Source organism: Drosophila sulfurigaster, chromosome 2R, assembly GCF_023558435.1.
Source record: "Drosophila sulfurigaster albostrigata strain 15112-1811.04 chromosome 2R, ASM2355843v2, whole genome shotgun sequence".
Lineage (NCBI taxonomy): Eukaryota > Metazoa > Arthropoda > Insecta > Diptera > Drosophilidae > Drosophila > Drosophila sulfurigaster.
In genome coordinates this window covers 9444044-9456309 of record NC_084882.1, presented here as the reverse complement: position 1 = coordinate 9456309, position 12266 = coordinate 9444044, and the positions used below count along the sequence as shown (strand labels likewise).

General features: G+C 42.0%; 4 protein-coding genes across 4 annotated transcripts; 1 reads left to right on the top strand and 3 right to left on the bottom strand.

Annotated features, from left to right (window-relative positions):
- Positions 1 to 103: 103 nt before the first annotated feature.
- LOC133836077 (vacuolar protein sorting-associated protein 45) lies at positions 104 to 2154 on the bottom strand. The gene is made up of 3 exons (XM_062266371.1): positions 1932 to 2154; positions 1663 to 1861; positions 104 to 1613 (listed from the first exon to the last, which is right to left on the bottom strand). Exons 1-3 carry the CDS (start codon positions 2022 to 2024, stop codon positions 181 to 183), a joined length of 1725 nt encoding a protein of 574 aa, XP_062122355.1. The 5' UTR covers positions 2025 to 2154; the 3' UTR covers positions 104 to 180.
- A 295-nt stretch (positions 2155 to 2449) lies between these two features.
- Positions 2450 to 4242, bottom strand: LOC133836080 (mitochondrial pyruvate carrier 2). The gene is made up of 3 exons (XM_062266377.1): positions 3919 to 4242; positions 3812 to 3852; positions 2450 to 2989 (listed from the first exon to the last, which is right to left on the bottom strand). Exons 1-3 carry the CDS (start codon positions 4085 to 4087, stop codon positions 2729 to 2731), a joined length of 471 nt encoding a protein of 156 aa, XP_062122361.1. The 5' UTR covers positions 4088 to 4242; the 3' UTR covers positions 2450 to 2728.
- Positions 4243 to 6254: 2012 nt separating this feature from the next.
- LOC133835808 (importin subunit alpha-4) lies at positions 6255 to 9190 on the bottom strand. The gene is made up of 6 exons (XM_062265888.1): positions 9042 to 9190; positions 8557 to 8754; positions 8115 to 8495; positions 7211 to 8041; positions 6972 to 7145; positions 6255 to 6905 (listed from the first exon to the last, which is right to left on the bottom strand). The coding sequence occupies exons 2-6, from the start codon at positions 8614 to 8616 to the stop codon at positions 6810 to 6812; spliced, it is 1542 nt and encodes a 513-aa protein (XP_062121872.1). The 5' UTR covers positions 8617 to 8754; positions 9042 to 9190; the 3' UTR covers positions 6255 to 6809.
- An 89-nt stretch (positions 9191 to 9279) lies between these two features.
- LOC133835807 (protein Son) lies at positions 9280 to 12266 on the top strand. The gene is made up of 2 exons (XM_062265887.1): positions 9280 to 11425; positions 11480 to 12266. Exons 1-2 carry the CDS (start codon positions 9419 to 9421, stop codon positions 12137 to 12139), a joined length of 2667 nt encoding a protein of 888 aa, XP_062121871.1. The 5' UTR covers positions 9280 to 9418; the 3' UTR covers positions 12140 to 12266.

Sequence of the window (12266 nt, the reverse complement as noted above, 5' to 3'; positions counted from 1 at the left end):
AAGATGATACACATAGTATAGTAGATATAACAATAGTTTGCAAAGGATAAATACAATAATACATTACATGGATTAGACTACACATAAATATGTACGTACATAAATAGTTAACAATAGCAGTATTTCTTTTATTTTCTGTTTTATTTTATAGTATTTAGGAATGTGCCTGGCTATGGCTCTTTAAAGGTTATCAGGGGAGCAGTACTTAAGCATGGATTTGGTATGTTTAAATTGGGTGCCACTTGTGGCCGACAGCACTTCGCTGATAAAGCTCTGGGAATTGTGTATGGTTGTGCCGCCCAATATCACTTTGTAGCCCGCATTGTTCAGCTGATGCACAGTCAACGCTTCCTCATAGGTGGTGCCGCCAATGATAAATACGACGACTTCCTGCGGTGGCCGACGAAATGGCACAAGTTCCGAATTGATGGCCGGATACATGGGATCCAATTCGCGACCTTTGAATACATCTTCAAGAGTTTCCTTAAGCAGTGGCGTATGCTGCGTAAAAACGTTCTCGACGCCCTTGAGGCCTTTGATCAGAATACGCGTCAATTTGACGGCATCCGTGATGCGCACCATGTTGAAGAGGTCACCTTGTCGCACATGCGTGCCCGCGTACTCAATAAGAGCTGGCACAATTTGTGTATTTCCGCCCCGGCTCTTAATGATCTGCAGCAGCGAAGAGGTGTCGCAGTTGGCATGTCGCTCATAGCGTAGAGCATACAAGGCCACCAATTTGATAGCGTCATCGATGCTCACACGCTCGTCCGCAATGAGTTTCTTGATACGCTGCAATTGCGCTGTGTGATCTGCTTTGCAGGCAATCTCCTGCTCCAGCTCGGACACCTCGAACAGGTTGCGTTTGTTCGAAATGCTGGACAATTCGCCCATTACACACAAATGTTTCTGGACGGTGCCAGACATTTTCTTAAACTGTGGATATGATTCAATAAAGTTCTTCATGTCGGCAATGCTCTCGACTTTCTTATGATCATTCGCCTTGCGCTGAAATTCCTCCATCAGCTGTTTAATGGTTGAACCAATTTCACCGTAATTCGCATACATGTTGTTGCCATAGAACTCGTCCTGATCGCCCGACAGCACCAGCTCCTTGAATTCCTTGGGCACGCTGGGGCGATCGGATAAGTCGACGCGATTGTTACGTATCTGCAGCAGTTCATGCACCATGGCCTGGTACGACCATTGATGCAACAATGGAGTGACTGGATCATCTCGCCTATCCAGCAACAGCAGCAAAGGCGGTGCAGCTCCGTCCACGTTGCCACGAAAGTCGAACAGCGATGACTCCTTTGTGGTTTGATCGTAAATCATTTTGGCTAGCAGCTGAGCCACTTGAGAGCCAGCTCGATAGCGTATGACCGGATTGAGTTTCAGCGACAGCAGGACCGCTGTAATTCCCTGCATGCTGTGTGTCAAAGCGTCTGGCAGCCAGTTCAGATTCATCATGCAGTCAGGAATGTTTAGGGAAAACAAATTGGGATTTACACACAAATAGTCCGCATATAATTCCTTCACCTCTCGCACGGATTCTGACTCATCGCATTCGGCCAAGTACTTGATGTCGGTGCGTGGTATAATATTACTAAAATCTGGGCAACAATATTAGACGTTTTACTTATACATAGTTGTACTACTTACATATAAAATAAGCGCTATATTTGGGGTTACGAAGCTCATTTGCAAGCAGTTGAATGTTTTGCTTTGTGGGGCGTATAAAAACAATGCACTTGAGGTATTTTAGCCGCTCGTTGGAACGTCCAGAATCTATACGTTCGAACAGGTAGACTTCACGTTGCAACATATCCGACTGACTAAATGCCATTGAAATTATGCTTGTCTGTAAAATTGCATATTTTCATAAGCACATAGAAAAACTGACCACGCAGCTCCAATTTCATTCTGCTTACCGTCTCCTTGTCAAGCAATATGATTTTCATGCCGGGCCCAGACTCGGTGCACATCTTTTCGATGTACAGTTTAATACCACTTATTAAATTCATAATTAAGGCTACTTTATCAACTAGTTATAAGGTTTTACAATTAATTTTCAATTTACTGCAAATATTTTTTATTACTGCTAAACAGCTGTTGCCCGATTTTTGCCACCCTCCATACAACAACCTGACCGCATCGATAACGATATATAAATACCGATAACACAAATAAATAAATAACATTAAATACCTCACAAAATATATGTATACTGTTTGGTGTTAGCCTGACTACGTCCATCTTGTCGTTAGCTTATGTTTCTGTATATTTTTGTTTGTATTGAATGACCACGACCTGTATCACCCTGTTATTATGCAAGTGTAATCGTTTTCTATCGAAAATAGTCGATGTTGAAAGCAAGCGCGAAACAAAGAAATTTAAATCCAAAAAACGATGTCTTTTTTTGGTCATTTATTTCTACAGTCTTAAGAAATGTATTTGTTTGTTTTTTTATTTGTTGACAAAAATCATCTAAAGTCCAATAATGCTACGTGTAAATAAAATATATACTCGAAGCCTCCAACAATTACAACTTAAGGAATATGAATCACGTTATTCTTAAGGCAACAAATAACCACCAAAAAACTGTGATTTCTTGTCTTAAATTAAACACAACTCAATCAATATAAAACGCAATGTGGATGATATGCGTTGCGTTATGTGCGTGTCCAAAATTGAATTATCATCATCAGTATGCAATATGCATAGAATTTTATGCAGTCACAGCTGGCTTTTTCTCCTCTTCTTTCTGCAACTTCTCCTTCTCCAATTGGTAGTTATAGGCGCGGCCAAGTTGCACCAATTGTGTCAAGCCCACAAACAGATTGACGGCAAACAAACTGTAATTCTTGGGTATAATAACCAGCGAGTAACGGGACCAGATAATTCCAGTGGCAGCTAATGCACCACAAGCTGATACTGAGATCGTGTCCGCAGGACGTGCTAAATCGCTGAGGCCGGCCACAACCAGACCCTAAAAAAAGTAATGAATATAAAAGTTTCCACTATCAGTTGAGATTCAATCGACAGCCAGCATATGTTATCATAATTATATGACGCGTGCAAAATATATTCAACCACTCTCAGACACACGCGCGCTCTAATCAACAAGTAAGAAAGCATCACAGTGCTCGAATGCGAAATACCCTATGTTTAAAGAACACTTTATGTAGCTAACTGAGCGTCTAAAACTGTTTTTCACAGTATGTGTAATCTAAAGATTCTGTTAAAAATAACGGATCTATTAAATCTGGAATTCTAATATGGTATGTAGAATTGTATTTCTTTTGATAACTTCTAAATTTACTATTTCAGTCTTACTAAATTTTCAGAAATTCTTTATATTAACGACATTTAATTGTGTACTGAAACTAAACACTCTAACCTTGTAATTGTGATTTCTAAAGGAGGCTATATCACATCGTCTGCTGTTCCTGATCAAGAATATACATATGTTCTACATTTTTTATACATTTCCCGTCGGCACAAAATTATAATACTCTTCTGCCCCATATAGCAGCGGATAAGAACACATACATACATACATACATAAACACAAATGTGCAATTATCGCTAAGCTAACTTTCTAGACAGCCGAAAACAGCCCCAACACGTTATTGGACTAACATAAACAAATAATATAATAATAAAAGGCAATACGTATACAACTTAATCGCATACAACACAGCGACATTTTCACACGGATGATTTCGAGTTATATTATTGCCATTTAAATTTCTTTATATCAGCGCAGCTGCAGACTACAGATTATGTAATGGGCTGTCTGGTAACTTACCCATTTAAAGATTGGCGCCCAGAAGAATATCGTCTTTGGACCTAGCAAAACATATCACATTGTTTATTTTATGTTCATCACAATAAGAATATTTGATTGATGCCCACCTGCAGGATGCAACCAAAGTGGTCGCATTTTAGCTGGCACAAATTTGTCACAAACGCCAATGATGCCATTGTACACCTTTGAGTGGATGCCCTTTCCAGCGGAAGCACCAGCTGATGGTGGTGGCGGTGGTGGAGCAGATGGAGGCGGCTGAACGGCTGTTGACGACATTATGTTTTCGTTCTGTTTGTTGTTGTGCGAAATATGCGGAATTAAAGCGAAAAAGAATTCACTCAGCTGCTACTAATGCTGCTGTTGTGACTAGCGTATGGACAGACAGTTTCACCCGTACTGTTCGTACTGTTGGCTCGCAGCGGTGAGTAAACTGATTTCGACGGCGCGAGGCGAATATGAGTGTGAACGAACAACAATAGCATTGAGTTCATTAACGTCGTTGCTGGCGCTCTGAGTAGTGGTGCTTTACATGTGTGTGTGTGTGGTTGAATTTGAGGGTTCGCGAGAGCCAAACTCATAGATACACACATGCATGAGTATTCTCATATATACACACAGAAAATCAGCTGTCGACGCTATTACATGCGACTTTCGGACTTTCTAACATTCTAGCGAAAAAAACTCGTTTTGATGCCAGCATCAACATTTTTAAATAAATAAAATCTCGAGATAAACGCATTTCAGTTCACTTTTCGCTCGCTGCATATGGAAGGAAATGCAACGTCCTTGACCTTGGCCGTCGTCGCTGCAACTAGTTTTTGTCTGTGCCAATTTCCGCACCGCAATGTTGACGGAAGCAGATAAATACGCATTTAAACACACTCACATTAGCATTATGCATGTTGTAGGTGCATAGTATGCACTGCATACTCTAAAAATAAACATTCAACTGCAACTGCAAGTGTCTCTCTCTCTCATTCTCGATCTGTTCTCTCTCTCTCTCTCTTCGTGCATCACGCGACAGTCTGGTCACATATTTGCCTACTGCACTTATTTGTATAAGTGTGAGTCGGTTAATACACGATAATCAGCAATTCCACTTTTCAAATTAAATAATTAATTCAGACTATAAAATACCCTAACACGTGCTCTCTCCCATTATGTGTATGTATGTGTATGTTTACAATCTTGACAGCCGCCACTTATTCGGTCCGATCTGCACTGCGAAAAATTCGTATTCTATACACTTTTCTTTCGATTATATAAAATCGAATAGCTCGTATAATACAGGCTTTGTCTAAAAATTTGAAATCGAGTTTTTGAGGACTAACTTTTTTTGTATTATTATTGCATTTCAATGACTTTGGGTATCTATATTTTCCAGTAGTGATTTAATATTAATATCTTTCAATATATATAGCGATTGATTCTGTTACTAGTCTAATGATTAGATTACTAATAAATTGTAGTTTCCTGCAGACGAATATTTGCTGTGAGCTTAGCGAATTGCAGTACAGATTAATTAATAACATTGATATTTTTATTAAATGGTTTTTTACCAACTCAAGCACCAGGCACGAAGAATTTGCCAAACTGCAATTTTTCTGCTCGTTTCGTCACGTTCAGCTGCAGGAATTCATACAGTCAATGTGAAATGAAATATTTAAATTATTTTTAAACAATATTACAATAATAATATACATTTCTTGCATTGGCATTAGTTATTCTATGTCGGTTAATATTATTATTATTATTATTGAGACAACTTATCGATAACAGATTTCATTGTCGGATAATTTTCGGTTCATGATTATCGATACTTGTCAAACTATTAAGAAGGTCCACCCTAAAATGCTTCATTCACACAGATTACTCTCTATATATACATAAAAATATGTACATTTGTATAAGTATGCATTATGTATGTATATGTGCCGCAACCTCAATCAAAATAAAAAATGTATATACAGTGTGATTCAGACATATGCAAAGCATAACACTGTTTAAAGAGCACAGTGAAGCAAAATATACATATTTTAAGTTTTGAAATGGCTATTGCGCACTAGCAACTACATACATACATATGAATTTATGTATATTCATATGTTTGATCATCTGTAACTTGATTATATTTATTATCGCCCCCAGTTCTACTGAACACAAGTGTTTTTCTTCCATCGATTTTGTTGTTATTTCCAGATTGCCCAGACCCACACCTTGCTTGGGTGATTACCATTGAATTTCTAGTAAATGTAAATAAAAACCACATAGTCTGCCGTGTTTTATCGTTATCATGTTAGAAATGTATATGTAATTTCCATTACAAATCAAAGGCGTACATATTAAAATTATTTTCATTACAAATCAAATAGTTCTACAATTTTTTCATTCCTGTGTGTTTTCTTTGCTGTTGTTTTAGCACATTTTGTTTGCAACTGCAGCATTTTCGTTAACACCTTTGCAGCCCGTTTCTTTTTGTTTTGTTTTTTTTATTTAAAGAAATATTTACTTAGTTTGAAAGACCTACATATCTGTGTTGAAAAGGTAAATAAATTGATTAAATTGAAAATATAAATAACTATAAAAGAGCTGTTTAAATTCCAACATGCTTTTCTTTTTTTATCGTTCAACAAAATAATTGGTTTTGATTTACATTTAGCAAATACATAAAGCATTATGTAGATTGAATGAACGATTATAAATTTACTATACACAGAAATTAAAAATGTAATTAACTGCTGCAATGAATTTGTATAGTGTAATGTAGTGTCGTTTGTTTGTTTTGTTATTGTATTGTATATATAACCAAGCTGTCATATAGAGAATGTGCATATTTTCTTTTCTTTTTTGTTTTTTTGCTGTCAGAGAGTTGCTTTTGATGGTTGATGGGCACAGAGTATCGCTCGAAATCTTATTGCTATGCTATTGTTGCAATCATTGTTATACACATTTCAGATGTGTACGCTGCTGCTGGATTGGTTACTCCTCATCCATTACGTTAAAAGTTGAACGAGTTCATTGGTAATTTGTCAGTATTCGGATCAAAATTATATTCTGTGCCATCGGAAGTTGGTGCCAGATTAGATTGTTCGCCCTGTTATATAAACAAAAAAATTTAAATTTTTAGAAAAATGTGCATAATTCTTGTAATAGGCATTACCTCTGTGAAGTATTTTTCAATAATTTCGTATGCCAATTTGTAGATTTCCACATTCTCGTGGCTCTGCAAGCGTTCAATTTTAGCCAGGCCCTCGCATTCCTCAATGATGTTGGCAACCTCCTCCACATGAGATGCGGCCACTTTGAGCATATTATTGAGACCATCGAGCACAACCTGCAAACAAAGAAGAATTCGATTAATTAATGGTTTTATTCATCATGATTTGCTTTCGCACTTACGTTGATCACTTGTGTGTCCTGGCACGAAAGCAAACCGCAGAAAGGCGGAATGACACCCTCCTTGATCAGTGTAAACACTTGTTCTGGTCTACCGCTAATGGTTAAATTGCTGATGGCCCATGCGGCTTCCTTCTGTGTTTGGAATTCGCCCTTGGTCAGATTATCGATTATCTTGGGCAACAGACCGACGTTGATGACAGCCTGCACCTGCGACTCATTGCCGGCGGTGATGTTTGAAAGGAACCAAACGGCCTCCTTGCGTATTTTCTCCTTGGGATGCGACAACAGCGCCGGGAAATAGGACAATGCATCGTAATTGAGTACGACCTGTGTCTGTTCATCTGAGCCGGTTACAATATTGCCAACAGCGCGCAATGCTGCCGTCTGTACCTTCACCTCACTGTTGCCCAGGAGTGGTATCAGCTTGGGAACGACACCGCTATCGATGACCATTTGGATTTGATCGTTGCCACCATCGGTTAAATAGCTGATGGCCCAAACGGTGTCGACCAAAATGTTTGTGTCAGTGTGATGGATCAGCACATTGAGTGCGGGCAGGATTTCATGTATGGTATCTGCTGGTGGTGGCGGATCCTTGTTTCGGCACAGATTGACAATCACCCAGGTGACGTTGCGCAAGAACGATATGGGTATATCGGGTTTAATGAACGACAGCAATGGCTGCACTACACCATATTTGATGACATAGTCACGCAAAAGCGGACCGTCTCCAATAATGTTGCCCAGAGCCCAGACGGCTTGTTCGCAGACATTTGGAGCGGGTGAGTTCAGCAGTTGAAGGAAGAGCGGCACAGCACCAGCGGCAACCACCTGCAAAATAAATAGAAAGATTGCAAATGGTTAATGATGTTTTTTTCTAAAAAAAAAGTGGTGTCTTGCTCACCTGATTGGTTTGATCGGAAGTTCCAGAGGCAATGTTGGTCAATGCCCAAGCAGCCTCGAATTGCAGCATTGTGTGATTATGTTGTTTCAGACACTCAACCAGTATGGGCAATATGTCGCTGTTGATCAGATCATTGATGGGTGGATTCTTATCAGACGACAGCAGTTTACGTGCCGCTTGCACTGCGGCCAACTGTTGCTCTGGCTTCGAGGGATCCGCGGCAGCCAAGGCAAGTTTCTTCAAATTGATGGAGTTGGGCAACTGGTCATCCTCATCTGTGTTCGAATCCATGTTGGGTACATTGCGTCTCTTTAAAATGGTTTCGTCGCGTTTGTTTTTGCGAAGTTCAACAGTGACTTCGTTGCGACGACGACGCATCTCCTACAAATATTATTCGTTTATATAATTTACGAATAGTAAAAAAATAAATGGCAATACTTACATCTTGATCCTTGCCTTTGTTTTTAAAGTTTTGCAAACGGTTTGCGTCCAGCGAAGTCATTTTCACTGTTTTTGTTGTGTCTGTGTGTGTATTTATCTCAAGCAATAACCTCCAAACAAAAGTGAAATATTTGCGCCTACTTGAATATTTCTTTTAATTAAGAGAATCGCGTTATTTTTTCGTTATCCACTTTATACGCTACACGTTTTTATATGCGCACACACAACACAAAAGACAGGCAGGCAATAATAATCGTAGTTTCATTCGTGTTCGTGCAGTTCAGACATCGAAGTCGAAGAGAACCAATACAATTACATGGGTAGCACGATGACAATGACAGCCAGCCAGCAGAAGTAGCAGGCAACAGCAGAGAAGAGGGCAGAACCACCAGGCGAAAAAAATAAATGGCGATTAATAATGTGCAAATTACAGATGTATAAACTTTGTATCGCTCTTCCAATAGGTTGCAAACGTTTTTCACTTACATATCCAGCCAATTGCACACGGATTGATAACCTGACGAACACCTTACAGGCCAATCAAATAAAGATTGAACCTTTTTCTTTCTTTTTGTTATAAAAATTGCAATTCGTGACAGCGACGTGACTAAAGTTGGCTGCGCTTCCCAATAACCTAGGGATGCCAACTCAATTATATACGTACTGCCCAAATTTATCAATGTTGTGCCATCACTATTAGGTATGAGCCACATTTATAATTCTTTGCTATCGATTGGTTTAGGCGTGCAAAAATTTATTATTTGTATACATATAGAAATTCATAATATAAATTAATTGCAAACAATTTGGATGCGTGTGCAATTCAACATTTGCTGCCATCGAGCCACTGTGCAGCTGTGGAAATGACTGAAAAGACCGAGTCCACCATTCCGGCAGAAACGGCGGCTGCTGTTGTTGCAACAAAAGGAGGCAACACTGTTACGGTGAAACGTGAGAAGATTGACATTGAGATCGAGGCAAAGCTGCGTGCATTAAATTCCAAAATTAAGTCGGAGAGTACAACTCCAACGCCAACGGTAGATGCCACCGATAGCGATGCTAGCAACAACAGCAACGATTCGTCGCAGGACGATAAAAAGCAAGTGGCACCTGTAAAAACGTCCAATGAAATTCTCGCCGAGCTCTTTGGTGTTTTTAATGCGGCGCCACCCCAAGTGCTACTGGACGACAAGAACCTGCTAAAGAAACACAAGAAAGTGAAAAAGGAAAAAAGGAAAAAATCGCGTGGCAAGTCCATTAAATCAGATGGAGAATGTTCCGACGACGATGGGGCATCCCCTGAAAGTAGGCATAATAAGCATAAGAGCAAACGGAAAAAGCACAAGCATAAGCACAAAGACAGCAAGGACAAACACAAGGACAAGGATCGAGAGAAGTCCAAGGAACGTCTCGCAGTGCCAACAACAATAGTCAAGGCTGAGAATAAGGAGAAGCCGGAGTCGCGAAAGCGGCATGCTCTATCGGATGCGGACATATCAGCAGTGCCGGCCAAGAAGGAAGCATTGCATCACGAGCAAGGCACGGCGGAACGGGAGAGGGAACGCGATAGGGAGCGGGAGAGAGAGAGAGAAAGAGAACGCGACAGAGAGCGGGAACGGGAGCGAGATCGGGAGAGGGAGCGAGAACGGGAGAGGGATCGAGAGCGGGAAAGGGATCGCGAAAGAGGACACAATAGCTTTTACAATGGCTACCAAGACGGCAGTCGGACACATGCTAAGGATGGCAATGGAAGAGCCACAAAAATCAAAACCGAACGACGCCAGTCTGACGAACTCTCACTGTCCGACGAGGAAACTTATCTGCGAGAGAAGGCGAACGGACGTCGGCGCTTCTACGGCGAAGTGAAACAGGAATCCGGAGGCGACAGCAAGCGCAACACTACCTCCAACTCCAGATACCAGGGTAACTCTCGGCATCGCACGCGGTCTCGTTCGCGATCTCGTTCGAGATCCCGGGACCTGGGCATCGATAAGAAGCGTTTATTGGAGATTGCGCGCCGCAATGCCATCAGCATGTTTAAGTGCGGTAACATGGCGGGCGTGGCTGAAATGACGCCGGAGGTAAAGGACAAGGTGCTGCTGAAAATGCGCTACGGCGGACGAACGGTGCAAGATCTAACAGACTTTTGCAAGAAGATCTCCAATGGAGAAATGCTGTCCGATCTTAGCTCTGACGAGGACTCGGATGTGGACAAGAATGGTAATGCGAAGGCCTTCCACCACCCCTTTCAACTAAAGGAGCGCGAACCCATTGTGATGCACATACGCAACTCGACACCCATTGTGCCGTCGATGCGGCGCGAGGATCAGACCAAGGCCATAACCATGCAGTTTCCCGTGTCGTCGGGTCAAGTGCATCGCATGAACGAAACCTGGGTGCCGGTGGAAAAGGAACCAGTGCAACCATTGCCGGCACTCCCTCCCGCCAAGCAGGCTACCAGTATGTTTAAGGAGGTGCAGCGCAATGTGTTTGCCAAATCGATACCACAGCAGGAGCAACAGGAGCCCGCCTTTAAGCCCGCCAATATGCCTGCGGATGTGAATGACACGAATGGTTCGCCCGGCAACATACCACTGCAATTACCAGCGTCGTTACCCGTGCCTACTCCTGCCCTAGTGCCTGCTGCTGCACCAGCCGTTCCAGCGACAACCGCGCCGCCAATCCTTTCAGTGCCGCCGCCTCCAAAGCCGCCGGCAATGCAGAAATTTGTGCCTGAAGTGCCAATACCATCGGCAGCATTGCCTCCGCCGCCGCAGCCCAGTCCTTCTATCTTCCCGCAGAGCATGGCGCCCAGCATGGATGTATCCAGCATAATCACGCAGCGCTTAAGTGCCATAAGACGACTTCAGGTAATTCTTATCGAGTAATTAATAGTTACAATACTAACAAAATTTACATTGCAGGATAATCCAACGGACTCGGAAGCGCTCAAAATGATGTTTAACGCGCAGCGGGACATGACATCGTGGGCATCGTCGAAGCATCTGCCAGGTCAGTTCACGGGTAGCACTGGCGCCCAGGTGATGAAAGTCCATGAGCTGAACAGTGGACCACAGCTGTGGGTGCGTCGGGATCAGCTGACGTCAGCGAAGCCCGTGACAGGCGGTATGGGTATGACGCTGTTGCAGAAGATGGGCTGGAAGCCGGGCGAAGGCTTGGGTCGCACAAAGACTGGCTCGCTGCAGCCACTGCAACTGACCGTTAAGCTGGACAAACGAGGTTTGGTGTCGCGCGAGGATATCAAGCAGCAGCCACCACGCCAGGCGGGTCCACGGGGAACAAAGAACACAAGTGCCGTCAATATTGCGCAGGCCGCACTTACGGCTCAGGACAAGCATCCGGTGTGTGTGCTCAACGAACTGACATCGAAGAACAAATGGCCGGCGCCACAGTATATGCTGAAAGAGGACTCGGGTCCTTCACACAGTCGCCTCTTTCTCTTCTCGGTGGAGGTCAATGGTCAGACGTATACCCCAACGCAGAATTGTAACAACAAAAAGGAGGCCAAGCTCAATGCGGCCAAGTTGTGTTTAAGAGCTTTGGGCATTTTACCACCCAGTTAATGTGGGAGAGACGTTGCCAATGTGCGAATGGGTCTGTCATTTTTACCATAGTTTAATTTATTAAGTGTAGCTAGAAATAATTGTATATGTTTCTGTATATAATTAATAATAAATCAATAATAGTAAA

Excerpts from the sequence above, each read along its gene's own strand:
- LOC133836077 (XM_062266371.1), bottom strand. The coding sequence starts at position 2,024 with ATGAATTTAATAAGTGGTATTAAACTGTACATCGAAAAGATGTGCACC. Across the intron at positions 1,862-1,931 it reads TATTGCTTGACAAGGAGACG|ACAAGCATAATTTCAATGGC; the intron begins GTAAGCAGAATG and ends GCAATTTTACAG. Across the intron at positions 1,614-1,662 it reads ATATAGCGCTTATTTTATAT|ATTTTAGTAATATTATACCA; the intron begins GTAAGTAGTACA and ends ATTGTTGCCCAG.
- LOC133836080 (XM_062266377.1), bottom strand. The coding sequence starts at position 4,087 with ATGTCGTCAACAGCCGTTCAGCCGCCTCCATCTGCTCCACCACCGCCA. Across the intron at positions 3,853-3,918 it reads ACTTTGGTTGCATCCTGCAG|GTCCAAAGACGATATTCTTC; the intron begins GTGGGCATCAAT and ends ATGTTTTGCTAG. Across the intron at positions 2,990-3,811 it reads GGGCGCCAATCTTTAAATGG|GGTCTGGTTGTGGCCGGCCT; the intron begins GTAAGTTACCAG and ends TACTTTTTTTAG.
- LOC133835808 (XM_062265888.1), bottom strand. The coding sequence starts at position 8,616 with ATGACTTCGCTGGACGCAAACCGTTTGCAAAACTTTAAAAACAAAGGC. Across the intron at positions 8,042-8,114 it reads CTTCCGATCAAACCAATCAG|GTGGTTGCCGCTGGTGCTGT; the intron begins GTGAGCAAGACA and ends TTTATTTTGCAG. Across the intron at positions 7,146-7,210 it reads AGGACACACAAGTGATCAAC|GTTGTGCTCGATGGTCTCAA; the intron begins GTAAGTGCGAAA and ends CTTTGTTTGCAG.
- LOC133835807 (XM_062265887.1), top strand. The coding sequence starts at position 9,419 with ATGACTGAAAAGACCGAGTCCACCATTCCGGCAGAAACGGCGGCTGCT. Across the intron at positions 11,426-11,479 it reads GTGCCATAAGACGACTTCAG|GATAATCCAACGGACTCGGA; the intron begins GTAATTCTTATC and ends TTTACATTGCAG.